Source organism: Vanacampus margaritifer, chromosome 9 (genome assembly GCF_051991255.1).
Source record: "Vanacampus margaritifer isolate UIUO_Vmar chromosome 9, RoL_Vmar_1.0, whole genome shotgun sequence".
NCBI lineage: Eukaryota > Metazoa > Chordata > Actinopteri > Syngnathiformes > Syngnathidae > Vanacampus > Vanacampus margaritifer.
This window is the reverse complement of record NC_135440.1, coordinates 20,064,776-20,081,644: the sequence shown is the minus strand read 5'-3', so window position 1 is coordinate 20,081,644 and position 16,869 is coordinate 20,064,776. Positions and strand designations below refer to the sequence as shown.

The window sequence follows — 16,869 nt, the reverse complement described above, 5'->3', positions numbered from 1 at the left end:
TATTTCTATTAGTTTAAGAAAAAAAATCCCCTTTTGCTAACAAGAGTATGAAAACCTAGAAAAAAAATTATTGTTAATTTAGAACAGATGTAAGATTTGTGATTAATTGTTAGTTAACGAGTGAAGTCATGTGATTAATTACAATAAAAAAATTAAATAATCGCCTGACGGGCCTAATTTAAAAAATAAATTAATAAATAAAGGGCGTTCAATCGTAATTAATCGCTTGATAATTTTATATCTGTTATAAACGTACAATAAAAAAAATTCTAGGTTTTCCTAAAAAATTTAATTAATATTAAATTAATTAATTATTTTTTAATTATTATTATTTTTTTATTATTAATTAAAATTAATAAAAATAGTTCACATGAATTTTTTACGTCTATAGTCGTCAATGGCAGTGAATGAGTTCATGATCTTGATATACTTGTTGTTGAAAGGTAAAAGATAATTGAGTCTATAAATTAGCCGGTTAGCTAGCTAGCTAGATAATTAGCTACCGGTAGTTGAGTTACCATTGAACATAACACATGGTGTTAACTGGCAAAGACAATTACAATTTTTCCTAAACATCACACGTGAATCACCAACGCGGCGACACACACACACACACACACACACACACACAACAAGAAGAAGGTTGACACTCACCGCATTGAATCCCGGGAAGAGGTTGACGGCGGCCGAGGCGTTGCTGTCCAATGGGAAGGGAAGGAAGTGTTTGATGGCCAGAGCACTGTGAACAGACGGCAAGGCAGACCGGGCCACCGGGGGCACCAGGCCGTTGTGACATGTGTTACCTGTGGGGGGGGGAGGATACAAAGCAAACACGTAAATGGACACAGAAGGCCATTTTTTCTGTTTGCTTACCGAAGACACAAATGACATTGACACTATTTCTCATTTAAAGAAACACGATTCTTAATGAGATCCACACAAAACCTTGTTTTCATCGTTTTCCATTCTTTAGTAAATGAAGATAAGATAGATAAATGTGGTTTTCAACCAAAATATCCATTCCCAACTTAAAGGCGAGCTTTTTGTGGAAAATAAAACATGTTGCCAATATGTTTTGCTTATGTGAAATATCCAACTATAAAAGAGCAAAAACATTGAGAAAGCAAAAATTATTTATCTACAGATGTTCAACTCACACATTCACTCCCAGCCATTTTCACTGAAGCAACCCCCTTGGCTCCCATTTGTTTTACTGGATTTTGACTGATTTTGCAAGGCCCACAGAATATTGTGTTCTATTGCTATAAAAACATGGAACAAACCAAAAGAAAGACTAGAGTCTCTTCTTTCATCAGCATAAAAAGTATATTTCTATATGTTTACGTTTTGCAGTAATTATCATTAGAATATAGCTAAGTTTCATAGTTATTCACATTCCTGTTGAAAACACTGGCAAAAAGAGCTAGTTGCAACATGGCCCTGGCTGATATCTTATACTCTGCTGCCACCTGCTGGTCGTTTTTTTTTTAAACTACCATTGCTTTAAGCCAACCACCTCTTCAGGTCAGGAGCTACATCAAAGCCTTCTGTGTGCTGTAGCATTAAAAATGCATTAAAAAAAAAAAAAAACATAAAACGTATAAATACGTTTTTGGGTTTTAATGAGTTCTAAGAAACATTATCAACGCTGACTCTGTAAATGGCTGTAGTTAAACGTCAGTGGCTTTTTTACACTTCTAGTGGGGGTACATTTTATTTAAAATAATTTTTTGGACTTTTAAAAATAGTACATATTTTTCTTATAATAATAGTTCATAATTTTTTTTCTTTTTGATGTGTAAGGGGTCCCTGGACCCAAAAACGATGAGAACTCCACTCCTCCTATGATGCTTTTTTTGTATGACATTATGAAATCCCACTTTGGGGACGTCAGGCAGCTCCAACGTGGGAGAAAAAAAATCTTCCATGGTTTCAGTCCAACATGTCCATTAGTTTTATGGCTTTATTAATGCTCTTAAATCTTCTCACGGCTGTCACGCTGCTGACCAGCGTGAAGGGTGAGCGCTAAATGTTTTATTTTTAGCATTTCAGTCCTTTTTAAGTGAAAGTTTGACCAAAACAAATTGCTGTATTGACGATTTTGTCTTGTATGGATTACAACAAGGCTCCGCACATGAACCATGTTTTGAATGACGTACGCATGTTGTGTTTATTCCCTACATTCGCAAAGTTGCGAGCCAAACATCTGCTTTGAATGAAAAGTTGGCAACGGGCGAGCCAAACTCAGACACGGTTTCCCCCTAGAGATGAATCTCACTCAAATGGTCTCGCAAACACAATATGTTTTGCATGTAATTAAAGATTAACTACTTTCCAGGCCAGTTTTAATCAGAAAGTCAGCAGCTCGTTTTTAAACATTAAAATAGAAACAAAAGCGATGAGGTGAGCAAGCGATTTGTGTCCAGTGTCCTTGAAGAGGCCATTATTCCCACGTAGGAACAATAAAGGTTATTTAGGGTTACGACCGTATAGATGGTTACGATGCAATTTATTCATATCCCGGCCACTTACTGAGTTCAAGTAAAGGCATCTTGGAAGTCTTCGATGGTGGATCTAATCTTCAACAAGCCTATAAAAGCCAGGTTTTTTTTTTTTGTAAAGGCAATTTAATCTTTGAGGAACCTACATGTGTTTGTAAACATCAAAAAGATTTAAAAAAACATATCACATCTTGAAGTCTAACATGTTTATGAGAAAAATAAAAGGTTCATGTTTTGGAACCTAATGTGGGTGTTTTCAAAACATTGAAGTCAATTTAGCCCACCAAGGACCTATTCTGGGATTACGAAAACTTCGAGTATGATTTAAAGCAGTGACCAATTTAAATGCTGGGCAACAATTGAAACCCATTAAAATGTATTGGGTGGAAAAATGATTGCAAACCCCAAATATTCTACAAAAAAGCTCTGATAAATCTCCAATAAACAATTTTCATTAAAATGGGGGTTTGCTCCCCTATAATAAAAAAAAACTATAAATAAACATATATATCTATATCTCTGTATGTCTGTCTGTCCGTCCGTCCGTTCCAACTTGTCCATCTATCTATCTATCTATCTATCTATCTATCTATATAGCTATCTAGCTAGCTAGCTAGCTAACTAGCTAGCTATCGATAAATATCTATCGACCAAATTCCAATTTTCAGAAAGAAAATGAAAAAGAACAAAGGATGAAACTCATCAAAAAGGTGTACTGTAAAGCTTCAGTCTATTTTGCCTTCCCTTTTCTTAAAAAAGAAAAGAAAAATAATCATTTCAGCAAGACAACCTCGAAGGCCACAACACTGAAGAGGAGCAGAACTAAATTAATAAATAATTCAAATATTTTCAAAGTTTGTGTTGTTAATGCTGCAATTTTTTTAGTAAAAAAAAAAAAATCGAACATGAATGACCTTTCATTTTGTTCTCATAATCATCCATCCCACTAGAAACGAAATCCTCTAACCGAGACAATCTTGACTTTGCTTTATATTCTTGTCTTTTTTCCACTTGTGCTCTTCAAATCACGACGCACACTAATTTCATAACAACGAGGCAACGTAACTTATTGTGTGTTTTGTACATTGTCTGTGCTGTTTTGCATTCAATTCAACCCGAAAGTTTAAAAGATCTTCAATTGAAATTCAGACTTACGAGCATTTTGTAAAAACGCAGAACAAAAGATTGCTTCAATATTATAGAATATGATATGTACATTCTTCAACAAAACTAATTCACCTAAATGTTGACATGCTGAGAATCTCTAAAGTGAGGTCAGCACAATTACTTGCCTTTTTTTTTTTTTTTTCACTTAACAGCCGTGACATCATGCAAAAGGATGAAAGCCAACGTCCAAAATCAGATTTTCCTGTCAACACAGTCAGTTTTGTCTTGATCCCAGCCGCAGTTTTCCATAAATTCCGCTCTGGGCGACTCCAAAACCAAATCTTTGCGTGTGGACCAAAAGGCCAAAAAGGATAGAAATAATATACAATAGTGAGTCGGCGGCCTCGGATGACCACCTGTGTCCTATCAGATGATCCGAATGTCACGAGCGAGCACATTTGCGTCGCGTCGGTCATGCCAGCTGAAGATTTCATAAACGGCTAATTGGAAACAGCACGAGATTTGCTATGATGTGCCAGGATCAGAGAAAAGAAGGCCGATAAAACGGTGGAGGCCGTCCAGAACTTGAAGGAATTAAAGGAGCTCGTCTGAGCGCTAATGAAAAGCAGAGAAGCGGAGTGGCTTTGACGACGGCCCAGCACGTCGCATCAATTACAGGCCGAGGAAAGCCACGGTGGCGGCGTTTCAGTCGAGAGTAAATAAAAGCAAACGTCGTAAAAAAAAAAACTGCGAGAATGAGGAGGCCAGAAAGTGAATCTGCTGCCATTGGTGCTCAACTGCAGATGGGCCAAAGAGCAGAGGTGGCAAATCCAGGTCCAGAAAGTAAAAACCCTGCCACAGTTTGGCTTTAGCTGCTAGCTAGCTAGCTATCTCCATAGCTAACTCTCATAGTGCTTGTTTATCTGGCTGCTAGCTAGCTAGCTAGCTCCCTAGCTAACTCTCATGGTGCTTGTTTACCTGCTAGAGAGCTAGCGTGCTAGCATAAATGGCTAAAGCCAAACTGTGGCAGGGATTTTACTGCAAAGGCCAAAAACCATATTTGATTTATTGCGCTTGTTTACATGGCCTTTTAAAAGGGTTACTGCCTGCATGTAAACATAGTCTATAATACAGTTGGACGTCTTGTGCTGTCTGCTTTCGCTTTATGGAACTGGTAGAGCATCTCACGCCACAATTTGTGAATGGATTGTGCATGCTTGGGCTAAACTTGTCCGCTTGAACAAATGTCCGAGCTTTCGCAAAAGCCGGCATCATTTCTGAGGAGCCGTACGGCTACGAGACTGAATGACAATACTACAATGACAAGAGGGAACCTGGCGCGTTTGAGGGAGACCTAGCCCAGCTATTTCAGATACATAAGATGAGGACTTTGAGGGATTTGTGGATGAGGATTGATCAAAATTAACGTGAGTACATTGTTAAATACTTCAAGTACAACTGAACTCACTGTTTACATTGTTGAATACTTCAATAAAGTTTAACCAAACTCTGCCTTTTTAAAAACATGCGTTAGCATTTTTAGCATGAAAGCATGCTACCATGTGTTTTGAGCTATTTAACCATGCCTGCGCCCAATAGTGCGGTGCGCCTTATGTGTGTGTTAAATACAGAAATAGCAGCCGTAACTGAGACTGCGCCTTTTAATACGGTCCGCCTTAAGGTCGTGAAAATACGATATGTGTGTCCCAATACATGTTGATCCCGACATTTCACATTACATTTCATTCATTTTTATGAAAACAGTCAAATTATATTTTTATTATGCTGCATGGCAAAAATGTTTTCTTCTTTAAATGCCAGCTGCACTTCCTGTTTACCGTCAGCACCACACAATAACACAAACGGGGCGCCGAGACTTATCTTCTAGTAGGATCACAAATAATGAGGACAGGGGAAACGACTGCATGCAATGTGTCGCTCTTCAGCATAACAAGAATGCACTTTGCAACAGATTGCATTGGGGGAGGGATGCCCCATGGCTACGGCTTAAGTAAAGTACCCATATGTAGAAACACTAATGTGTATGTCAAAACAGATATGTATAGAGTGACAGATTGATCCAGTATACATTTCGTAATACGGTTTAACTGGGCATAGAAATCAAATATTTTAACTTAAATCATGGCAGGACTATTAACCCGTGGGTGAGGTTTTATTTGGAAATAGCCTGGTCAGAACCATCCCCCCACCCAAAAAAAAAAAACAGGTCGCAATACCACCCAGGGGCTTGCTTAATACTAAAATGCATTTAAATACAAGTGGACTTCACACAAATGACTCATTATGCCCTCAGCATGAAATCTTTTCTACTGAAGCTATTATATAAACTTGCCAAACAATAACTCAAGAGAAGAAAAGAAAAAGAAAAATGTGTGCTGCTTTTGCTACAAATCTCAGAGAATCAGTTCACTTGTGTTTAATAGCTGAATTGTGTAAATACTATTTTATCAAGAGGGAATATAAATACAATATTTTTTCAAGGTTACTATCCTCAATTGCTTTATGGAATTCATAAAAGTTTCATGTTTTACCATTTATGATTCCACTGCTTTTAATGACGTTTTAAGTTATTGCCATGGTACCGTTTCAGTACCGGTATCAAGATACTTTATACAGATACGGTATTGAAGTCCGAATTTTGGTATCGTGACAATTTAACTTAAATGTCTTCATAAACATCAAAGACAACTGAGTCCCAACAGACATTTCTTGACCGTCAAATACAACCTAACCAAAAATAATGGCAATCCTAACCCTTCAAGGGATCCTACTGCGCTTTCATAAACAACCTAGACAATTCTGTGATCAAACAAATCCAACGTACGTATTGCTCTTAACCATTTAAGACGTGTTCATGTTTAAAAAAATGGCAAACTCATACTAAATGAACCTAAAGAATATGTTTTCTGAAACATCATATACGATTTACTCTTAATGTAAACCAACAAAAATGCAGATTTGTAACAACCAAAGACAACCGAGTCTATAATAAACATAGCAACCTAAATTCGTCAACATCAAGACAATATTTCGTACATATTTCGAAAAATTCCAACACTATTTAGAGCCTCCAATGAAACTAAAAACACTCAACCGCAAAAGAGCGGAGCAATAAAAAGCATATAAAAATAAAGCAAATGTGGTGAAAATAAAACTTTGAAAAGATGTAAGCAGGAAGAGAAGATGCCAGAGAGTGACAGCGTCGCCATCTGCTGCCAGGAGGCCGCATGCGGTGACTCATGCGGAGGCTCGCCTCTGCGTGCCACGCTTCCAATAAACAATGAAAGGAGCATGTTTGGTGCCATGTTCCACGTCAGCCTCCAAGCACGCCGCATGCCCGTGTGAGGATTCCGTTTGGGTCGTCTGCGGCGGGACAGAGTTGAAAGTACATGTGTGATACTCACACGTTGGTGACATGTGGTAGGTCGCCACGTGACTTTCCATAACAAAAAATAAAAAGCGCTGTGAGCATTTGGACTATTGCAGTATTCCCCCACTATATCACAGGATTTTAAAACTTTTTTTTTTAACTCATTCACTGCCATCGACGGCTATAGACGTCATAAATTCATTTGAACTATTTCTATTAGTTTCACTTTTTTTTTCCACTTTTGTTAACAAGAGTATGAAAACCTAGGAAAAAATGTATTGTACATATAGAACAGATATAAAATGTGTGATTAATCTTGAGTTTAATTAATTAAGTAATCAAACAAAAAAGAAAATATTTTTAAAAAATTAGGGGCGTCAGACAATTAAATTTTTAAATTGTAATTAATCGCATGACTTCACTAGTTAACTCTGGATTAAACAAAAATTTTATATCTGTTCTAAACGTACAATACATATTTTTCTAGGTTTTCATACTCTTGTTAACAAAAGTGGAAAAAAATGTGACACTAATAGAAATAGTTCAAATAAATTTTTGACATCTATAGCCGTCAGTGGCAGTGAATGAGTTTTTTTTTTTTAAAAATGGTTTAAAATTCTGTGACATAGTGGGGGAATACTGCAATAGTCCAAATGCTCACAGCGCTTTTTATTTTTTGCTATGGAAAGTCTAACTAATAGAAATAGTTCAAATGGATTTTTGACGTCTATAGCCGTCAATGGCAGTGAATGAGTTTTAAAAAATGGTTTAAAATTCTGTGATATAGTGGGGGAATACTGCAATAGTCCAAATGCTCACAGCTCTTTTTATTTTTCGTTATGGAAAGTCTAACTAATAGAAATAGTTCAAATGAATTTTTGACGTCTATAGCCGTCAATGGCAGTGAATGAGTTTTAAAAAATGGTTTAAAATTCTGTGATATAGTGGGGGAATACTGCAATAGTCCAAATGCTCACAGCGCTTTTTATTTTTTGTTATGGAAAGTCTAACTAATAGAAATAGTCAAATTAATTTTTGACGTCTATAGCCGTCAATGGCAGTGAATGAGTTTTAAAAAATGGTTTAAAATTCTGTGATATAGTGGGGGAATACTGCAATAGTCCAAATGCTCACAGCGCTTTTTATTTTTTGCTATGGAAAGTCTAACTAATAGAAATAGTTCAAATGAATTTTTGACGTCTATAGCCGTCAATGGCAGTGAATGAGTTTTAAAAAATGGTTTAAAATTCTGTGATATAGTGGGGGAATACTGCAATAGTCCAAATGCTCACAGCTCTTTTTATTTTTCGTTATGGAAAGTCTAACTAATAGAAATAGTTCAAATGAATTTTTGACGTCTATAGCCGTCAATGGCAGTGAATGAGTTTTAAAAAATGGTTTAAAATTCTGTGATATAGTGGGGGAATACTGCAATAGTCCAAATGCTCACAGCACTTTTTATTTTTTGTTATGGAAAGTCTAACTAATAGAAATAGTTCAAATGAATTTTTGACGTCTATAGCCAACAATGGCAGTGAATGAGTTAAAGCATCCACAGGACATCCAATGGGATAAAATCCACTATGTGAACAAGAAGATAGTTGATGTTTTTTTCTCTTTTTTTCCCCTGCAGCTGTGAGGAGATAACATGACAGCAATGACCCCAGCCAACATGTCCAGACACAAAATGGTACATTCCAGCCATAATGACTGTCAGCCATGTTTAATGGAACCCGTAAATCTCATCAACGGTCACCACTGGCAACATGTCAAAGCACTAAGCCAGTCAGCTGTAATACAGCACTAGCATACAAATGGACAACTGCGTGCAGCTCTCTATAATTGTAAAACTAAAAGCACTTGAAAAAAGGGAACATCAAAGACGAGGCATGAGAGGAGACGCACATGTTTTTATCACTGTGGCTCCCAAGTTCAGACGCAAAAACCCGTATCGGATAACATTCTTAACGAGAGCCTTAAATGACTTGCGTAGAGCCGAGATGCAACTCATTCCCTTCAGTTTAGATTCTCCAACTAAATGGAAGTATGTTTTGAGTTCCTTAAGAAAACAGTTTCAGAATTAATTCAGTTGAACCGAGGGGAAATCACATGGACGTGATAAATAGTTGTACAAATAAGATCAAGACTGGCAACTTAACTTCGTTTTCGCACAAGTATTAGGTTAAAAAGGTTTGGTTGAGTTGCCTTTGAAGAAGAAAATTAAATGGCTAGCATGCTAGCTAATGTCAGCTCTCACTTCGATTTCAGCAAAATCAACCATCAACCACAGCCAAACGGATTCTAAGTCAAACATTAGCCTCCAAAAGAACCACTCAATTCTAAGCTAGGCTCATTTGCAGTTTATGCTAGTATGCTAGCCTTTAGGCTACATCTACCAGGAGGAAAGTAATGGCATTTCATTTATTGCTATCTCCTGAATGAATTAGCCAGTCCCTCAATGATCATGTTAACTACGTCAGAATTTTGTGGCCGGACGCCCTTGGGTATTTGTCGATTCAACTGACACATCACACATTCAAACTAGATGCTAGAAGAGAAGAAGAAAATCACCAGTAAATCTATTTACCATGTTTTCTTCACGACATCCTTGAAAATACTGTATTTCCTAAGATCCTCCATGTTGTGATGTCATTTGAGCCACAGGATTCCATTAAAAAAAGAGATACAATGCTGCCATCTGCTGGCCATAGTTAGTGTTTTTTTTTAATATCGCTCATTCATTAAACCAGAGCTGCCCAAGACGTTGCGCTGACCATTGAAAAAAAAAAAAAAAAAAAGGTAGTTGACGTCGATGTTGGCGGCGCACGGTGGAGTTTTTAAGAAATGCAAAAATAAAAATAAATAGGAACTCTAGAAATTCGAAAAAGGGCCCAAAATTTGCACAAAAAAAGGGTTTTACGCTTAGGGGGGGTGGATTTGAAAAAAAATGCTAATTTTGGCTATGAAAACAAGTTTTGCGAATAATCGCTGGCAAGACCTGATGCACATTGTACGTTTGTTTGTAGTCACAAAGCAATGGCGGACAATAAAGTAAGGTATGTTTGGGGGGACGACGAAACATAAATCTTTTTGGAATTAAAGAAGCCAATATTAATGCTATTTTAGATGGAAAACAGCAAAGAAACGCTACAGTTTATCAAGAATTCAAAAATAAAACTCATACAACAACATCGCACAACGCAGTCACTTCCTGGTCTTTTTCTTCTTCTGGTGGATCCCATCTCTATGGTGTATACCGCCACCTACAGCGGCGGAGTCACCTCTCAATATTCGCAAAAGAAGAACAGATGGAAACGGGCATAAGTCGCATGACCGTTTTGCGCATTTTCAGTAAATTTGCTTGAAAAATTCAAAACAATTGGATGAAAACCTGATTTAACGTTATGTTTTCATCAGGAAAAAGAGTTAATGAACCTAATGTACATTTTCTAAACATGAAAGAAAACTGATCCTGTAACTATCACTACTTATTTTTTATACACTGCGACAATGTCCAAATATGGTAAATTTCTGATTTTTTCATAAATCCATTTTATTGGTCTTTACATATGTTGTATATATATATTAATAATAATATAATATAATATTTGTTTGCATTATTAACCAACTTAAACTGTTGAAAATAGCTCCATCTCTTTCCTCACTCTGCAGTAGCCGTGCAGCATTTGGTCTCCTCAAGATTGGACATCTGACAATAACAAGTGAACATAGTAAAAAGTTAGACACATTTGAGTGAGCTTGTTTTGTTAAAAATGGATCACTGTAATGCTTTAGTGCACAGGTCAGCCATGAAAGCAAATGCGTGCCAATTTTTGCTGATTAAGCTGCTTAGGCAGCTCATCGTTGCAGTTATTGCATCACTCCAGTTTGGGAAGATGATGTAACCACAGTGGTTTGCTTTGTGAATTATTGAAGGGATTTTGTCTGGTAGGTCAGGGTGTGCGTTGACTTTGATGTAGACCTTCTGCCGACGTAACACATTTTTCCCTTATAAGTGATTGGAACTAAGTTGGGGTGGTGTTGTATTTTTTTTTTGGGGGGGGGGGGGGTACCCTGAAAATGAGTCATTTTGGACTCCACATATAAATGATGAACATGGCGTCCTCCATGGCGGCGGCGGCCGGGGACGCATCCTAATTGTCAGCAGGTCAATCCTGAAGAGCATCTGCGCTTATAGCAGGCGGGGAAAACGCGGGGGACGGTTAGGGCTATTAGTGCCCCAGTGCATCATGGGTAATCCACACATCTGTGAAGTCTCCGCTCAACGCTAGAAGCTCCAAAGTGATTTGGGCGCAACATATGCTTCCGTGCATGGCTGCCGCTGCTACACTAGCCGGCCGAGCCTGCCCACGGTGATGCTTTCACTGCAAGCCACATAGCCGCTAAACTTGTTTATCTAGCACAGATGGTAAATTAATTTGTTATTAATTTTTTTTTTTTTTTAGCATTCGCTTTGGTGATGCAACACATTGGTAATGTATGGGCTGAAGCCCACCCGGTAATTTTATGCCCAACAGAGCCGAAACTGATGTTGGGATGCCTTCTGCGCAGGAGGGGATTCCGTCATACTGGTCACACAAGATCCAAGTCAAAGTGCTCGGTTTGCAAAAGTTGTTTGTTACAACAACACTAGTACATGGAGGGAAAAGGGCCAACTGTGCCGTCTTTTGTAGAAATTTGAATTTGTGCCATTGTGGGAGTGATCACAGCCGACCTTGTTCCTGGCCATGCAGAAGATAAAGGCACACAAAGTATTGTAATTATAAGGAATGGCATGTGTTTAAAAAAAAAACTTGAATACAAATGATGATGATAATAATAATGCATACAATTAATTTATTTCTATAAGTATTCATAGAGTTCAATGCATATTTCATATTTATGAATTAAATACTGAATGAATCTGTCTGCCTTGTTTGGGATCAAATTCACCAAAATCATATTCCACAACATGCACCACAACTTAGACCTGGGTTCACCTGGTCGAACGCCCAATAAGTCACTGCACATTTGATGATTGCTTTTGATGATTGCAATTCCCTTTAATTTCACAAAACTATGATTTCTGACTTTAACCGATTTTTTCCCCCTTCAGTTTGAAAAAAAAGTTAATAAACAATAATCAACTTTTTTTCCCCCCTCTCTGAGATTTTTCTTTATTATTTTTTTTTTTTTCATGAAAAAAATTATATATATATATATATATATATATATATATATATATATATTAGAGCTGTCAAACGATTACATTTTTTAATCAGATTAATCACATGTTAGAATTTTTATTAATCACGATTAATCACTTAATAAAAAAGGCTTTTTTTATCAATATTTTTTTCCCGCCAAATTTAAAGAGCACCGGTGATGTGTTAATTCTTTTGACATTTAATGTTATGAGGACGTCTTCGACATTTTTTGATCCACCGCACACGCTCATCCTCCTCTTTTTCTAATCAGTTAATTACTTGCATGGGAAGAAAATGACCCCAATATTTTGACATGAACAAATATTCTAAATGTCATACGCAAACATTTATTAAATGCTTTACTTGAATGCATACAATTATGTTTATTTCTCAAACAGAACCTGTGCTACCTTAAACGCAGCCATCCGCTGTCACGCTAAAGGAAAAGCTATGGTCAAAATTAATAGTGCAATTAATCTGCGTTAATTCCTGATTAATGCGATCATTTTTTGTGATATATATATATATATATATATATATATATATATATATTAGGGCTGTCAAACTATAATTTTTTTTAAATCCGATTAATAACATGTTAGAATTTTGATTAATCACGATTAATCACTTAATAAAAAAGCCTATTTTATCAATTTTTTTTTCCAGAAAAATTTAAAGAGCACCGGTTATGTGTTAATTATTTCAATCAAACTTGAACCAACTCACACTGAAATGGGGGCAATAATTTGAAGTGCTTCCATTCCTTTTGTCAAAACATGTACAGTATGTCGACAAGATCCTTATTAAATTAACATTTAAAAAGGCTGTCAAAAACAGTCATAAGGTCATAAGGAAAATAAATAAATAAATTCTGTGATTATTGTCTATTATCAACCCGCCAAAAAACAAAATCATCCTGACAAATGAACTGAGAGAAGAAAATCGATTTACAGTCTTCAACAAAATTTCGCAGGTTATCCAAAAAATGTCAAATGAATTACAATTCTCAGACTAAATTGAGATTTCAACTGCTTTTTTTTTCTTTTTTTCTCATTAGTTCACCTAAAACCTATTAAAAAAAAAATAATAATAAATAAAAAAGTAGTTGAAAATTGAGATTTCAACATTTTTTTTTCATTTTTTCTTTTTTTTTTCATTAGTTCACCTAAAACCTATTTAAAAAAAAAAGCATTTGAAATCTAATATCCAAAAAATGTCAAATAAATTACAATTCTCAGACTAAATTGAGATTTCAACTGCTTTTTTTTCTTTTTTTCTTTTTTTTCATTAGTTCACCTGAAACCTATTAAAAAAAAAGCAGTTGAAATCTAATATCCAAAAAATGTCAAATAAATTACAATTATCAGACTAAATTGAGATTTCAACTGCTTTTTTTTTCTTTTTTTCTTTTTTTTCTCATTAGTTCACCTAAAACCTATTAACAATAAATAAATAAGCAGTTGAAATCTAATATCCAAAAAATGTCAAATAAATTACAATTCTCAGACTAAATTGAGATTTCAACTGCTTTTTTTTTCTTTTTTTCATTTTTTTTCATTAGTTCACCTAAAACCTATTTAAAAAAAAAAAAAAAGCATTTGAAATCTAATATCCAAAAAATGTCAAATAAATTACAATTCTCAGACTAAATTGAGATTTCAACTGCTTTTTTTTCTTTTTTTTCTTTTTTTTCATTAGTTCACCTGAAACCTATTAAAAAAAAAGCAGTTGAAATCTAATATCCAAAAAATGTCAAATAAATTACAATTATCAGACTAAATTGAGATTTCAACTGCTTTTTTTTCTTTTTTTCTTTTTTTCTCATTAGTTCACCTAAAACCTATTAACAATAAATAAATAAGCAGTTGAAATCTAATATCCAAAAAATGTCAAATAAATTACAATTCTCAGACTAAATTGAGATTTCAACTGCTTTTTTTCTTCTTTTTTTTTCATTAGTTCACCTAAAACCTATTAAAAAAAAAAAAAAAGCAGTTGAAATCTAATATCCAAAAAATGTCAAATAAATTACAATTGTCAGACTAAATTGAGATTTCAACTGCTGATGCGTGTGAAAACTGTGAAAGCATCCAGACCCTCACCAAGAAATACTGTAACGGCTCCTTTCTTCCTTCCAAAATTGTCTTGGTAAAGCATCGCTTTTGTGTCTTTGTGCTTTGAGGAGGTAATCAAGTTCAGCTTGAGCTAACATGCAACGTGCATATTGCATTCAACAGACTGAGTGACCTCTCGTGCTTTGTGTTTATTTACATCACGGGGACAACAACTACTGCCTCTCTCGCGCTCTCTTTTTTGCTGCAGGTGTAAATATTTGAGTTCTACTTTTGGGACCGTCTGTACTCAGGTGGGACAGGATGCACGAAGCCCCGGAGGTCCAGGTGGCCCAAAACATCCCACTTTCTCCTCAAGGGTATGATCATCAAAAGTGGAGGGTTGCGTGCTGTGGACTGGAATTGTGTTGAATTAATGAAATGTAGCGAATGAAGGATGACACAATTGGGAACATAAAAAATGCAGTGAAGATATCCTGAATGCGCTGAACATTTTGAAACTGGAATGGTTTTGACAAATAAATGAATAAAATGAAGAAATAATTAAAAAATAATGCCAAATGCATATATTATTGCTCATTCACTGCCATTGACGGCTATAAACGTCAAAAATTCATTTGAACTATTTCCATTAGTTTAACATTTTTTCCACTTTTGTTTACAAGAGTATGAAAATATTTTTTTTATTGTACATTTAGAACAGATATAAAATTTGTGATTAGTCGTGAGTTAACGAGTGAAGTCATGCGATTAATTACAATTAACTCATTCACTGCCATTGACGGCTATAGACGTCAAAAATGTATTTGAACTATTTCTAGATTAACTTTTTCCCCACTTTGGTTAACAAAAGTATAAAAACCTAGATTTTTTTGTATTAGAACAGATATAAAATTTGTGATTATTCGCGAGTTAACTAGTGAAGTCATGCAATTAATTATGTTCAAAAAAAATTAACCGCCCGACCCCCCTAATTTTTAATATTTTTTTTCTTTAAAAAAAACAATTAAAAATTAAAAAGATTTTTTTTTTTAACACAAGGTTATTAAAAATTAAGGGCATCAGGTGATTAAAATTTGTAATCGTTATTAATCGCATGACTTCACTAGTTAACTCATGATTAATCACAAATTTTATGTGTTCTAAATGTACCACAACAAAAATCTAGGTTTTCATACTCTTGTTAACAAAAATGGAAAAAAATAAAAATAAAAAAATAGGTTAAATGAATTTTTGACGTCTATAGCTGTCAATGGCAGTGAATGAGTTAAAAAAAAATCGCCTCTTGCCCCTTATTTTTCTTTTTTCTTTTTTTTTAATGAATTTATGAGAGTGAATGCAAACAAGGATCTAACAAACAAAGCATAGAGAGAATCTTGCGTGTGTGCTTTCTCCTGTTGACGCGCCGCCGTCTAAATGTGAGTGCAAATATTTGTCCACATAAATTATAATAACATCTTATTTTCATGCCGGGCCACAGTCCAGATGGTAAATAGCCAAACCGCTACAGCGTGGATGAAGACGCTTGGGATGCGAAAATAACGCCAACAAATACATAAACATAACTCGCTGACAACAAACCCCCGGGGCTGGTGTGGTTTGTTTGGTCACGTATGAACGCTATCATTTCAACCCTGATGCGAGCTCAACAAGCAGACTGAGACTCGAGAGCACGGGGGGGGGTGCAACGGTATGCCAAAAATCGCGGTTGGCTACGTTACAAACGTTTTATGCGCGCATAAAAGTATTTTCTTTCAAGTAAGTGCAACATCAATATTTGTATTGTAATCGTTTTCTTTTCAGAAAATGTGCAATGTTGACAAGTTACGATTGGAATTTATTGGCCGGGGCAAAATAGTGTCGGGAGGTAACGTCATCTGTCTGTCTAATTTGGATTGGCGCTCATTTAGGAAAATTGTCTACTCTGAGTTTGGTTAAATAGAAAATAAAATAAAAGCTCTGGAATCGAGCCAAAATGCCTTCTTCAAACCAAAATGGCTGACTTCTGAATTTTGGGTATTGTAACTAAACTCGAGTATGTGAGTATGATAGACATGTGCAGCCAATTTTGTGCCAATCAGTAGTTAGGTTTCCATCCACCCATTTTTATTTTCAAGAAATACGAAAATAAATCTAAATGGAAATGCTAGAAAATCGAAAAAGGCCCAAAATTTGCAAAAAGTGTATCAAAAAAAGGAAAATGCGATATTTGGCTATGGAAACAAGTTTTGCGAATAAGCGCTGGCAAGACCGGATACACGTCGCACGTTTTGCCTGGATATTACGTCACATGGCGGACGATAAAGTAAGGTATGTTTGGGGGAGGGGGCGACGAAACAGAAATCTTTTTGGAATTAATTAAAGAAGCCAATATTAATGCTATTTTAGATGGAAAACAGCAAAGAAACGCTACGGTTGATCAAGAATTATAAAAGAAAACGTATACGACATCATAGCACGGCGCAGTCACTTCCTGGTCTTCTTCTTCTTTTATAATTACCGGTGGATCCCATCTCTATGGTGTATACCGCCACCTACAGCGGCGGAGACCCATCTCAATATTCGCAAAAGAAGAACAGATGGAAACAGGC

At 35.7% G+C, this 16,869-nt stretch overlaps 1 protein-coding gene across 7 annotated transcripts in view; it reads right to left on the bottom strand.

Moving 5' to 3' along the window:
* Positions 1-16,869, bottom strand: part of znf385d (zinc finger protein 385D) — a 76,813-nt gene that overhangs the window by 52,385 nt on the left and 7,559 nt on the right. For 6 of the 7 annotated variants that reach the window (XM_077575160.1, XM_077575161.1, XM_077575165.1 and 3 more), the window contains exon 2: positions 655-803. In XM_077575160.1, the coding sequence (XP_077431286.1) occupies positions 655-803 (149 nt within the window). Of the gene's footprint in view, positions 1-654; positions 804-9,586; positions 9,638-16,869 lie in introns of those variants that run through there. The other variant, XM_077575164.1, reaches the window with a different exon arrangement.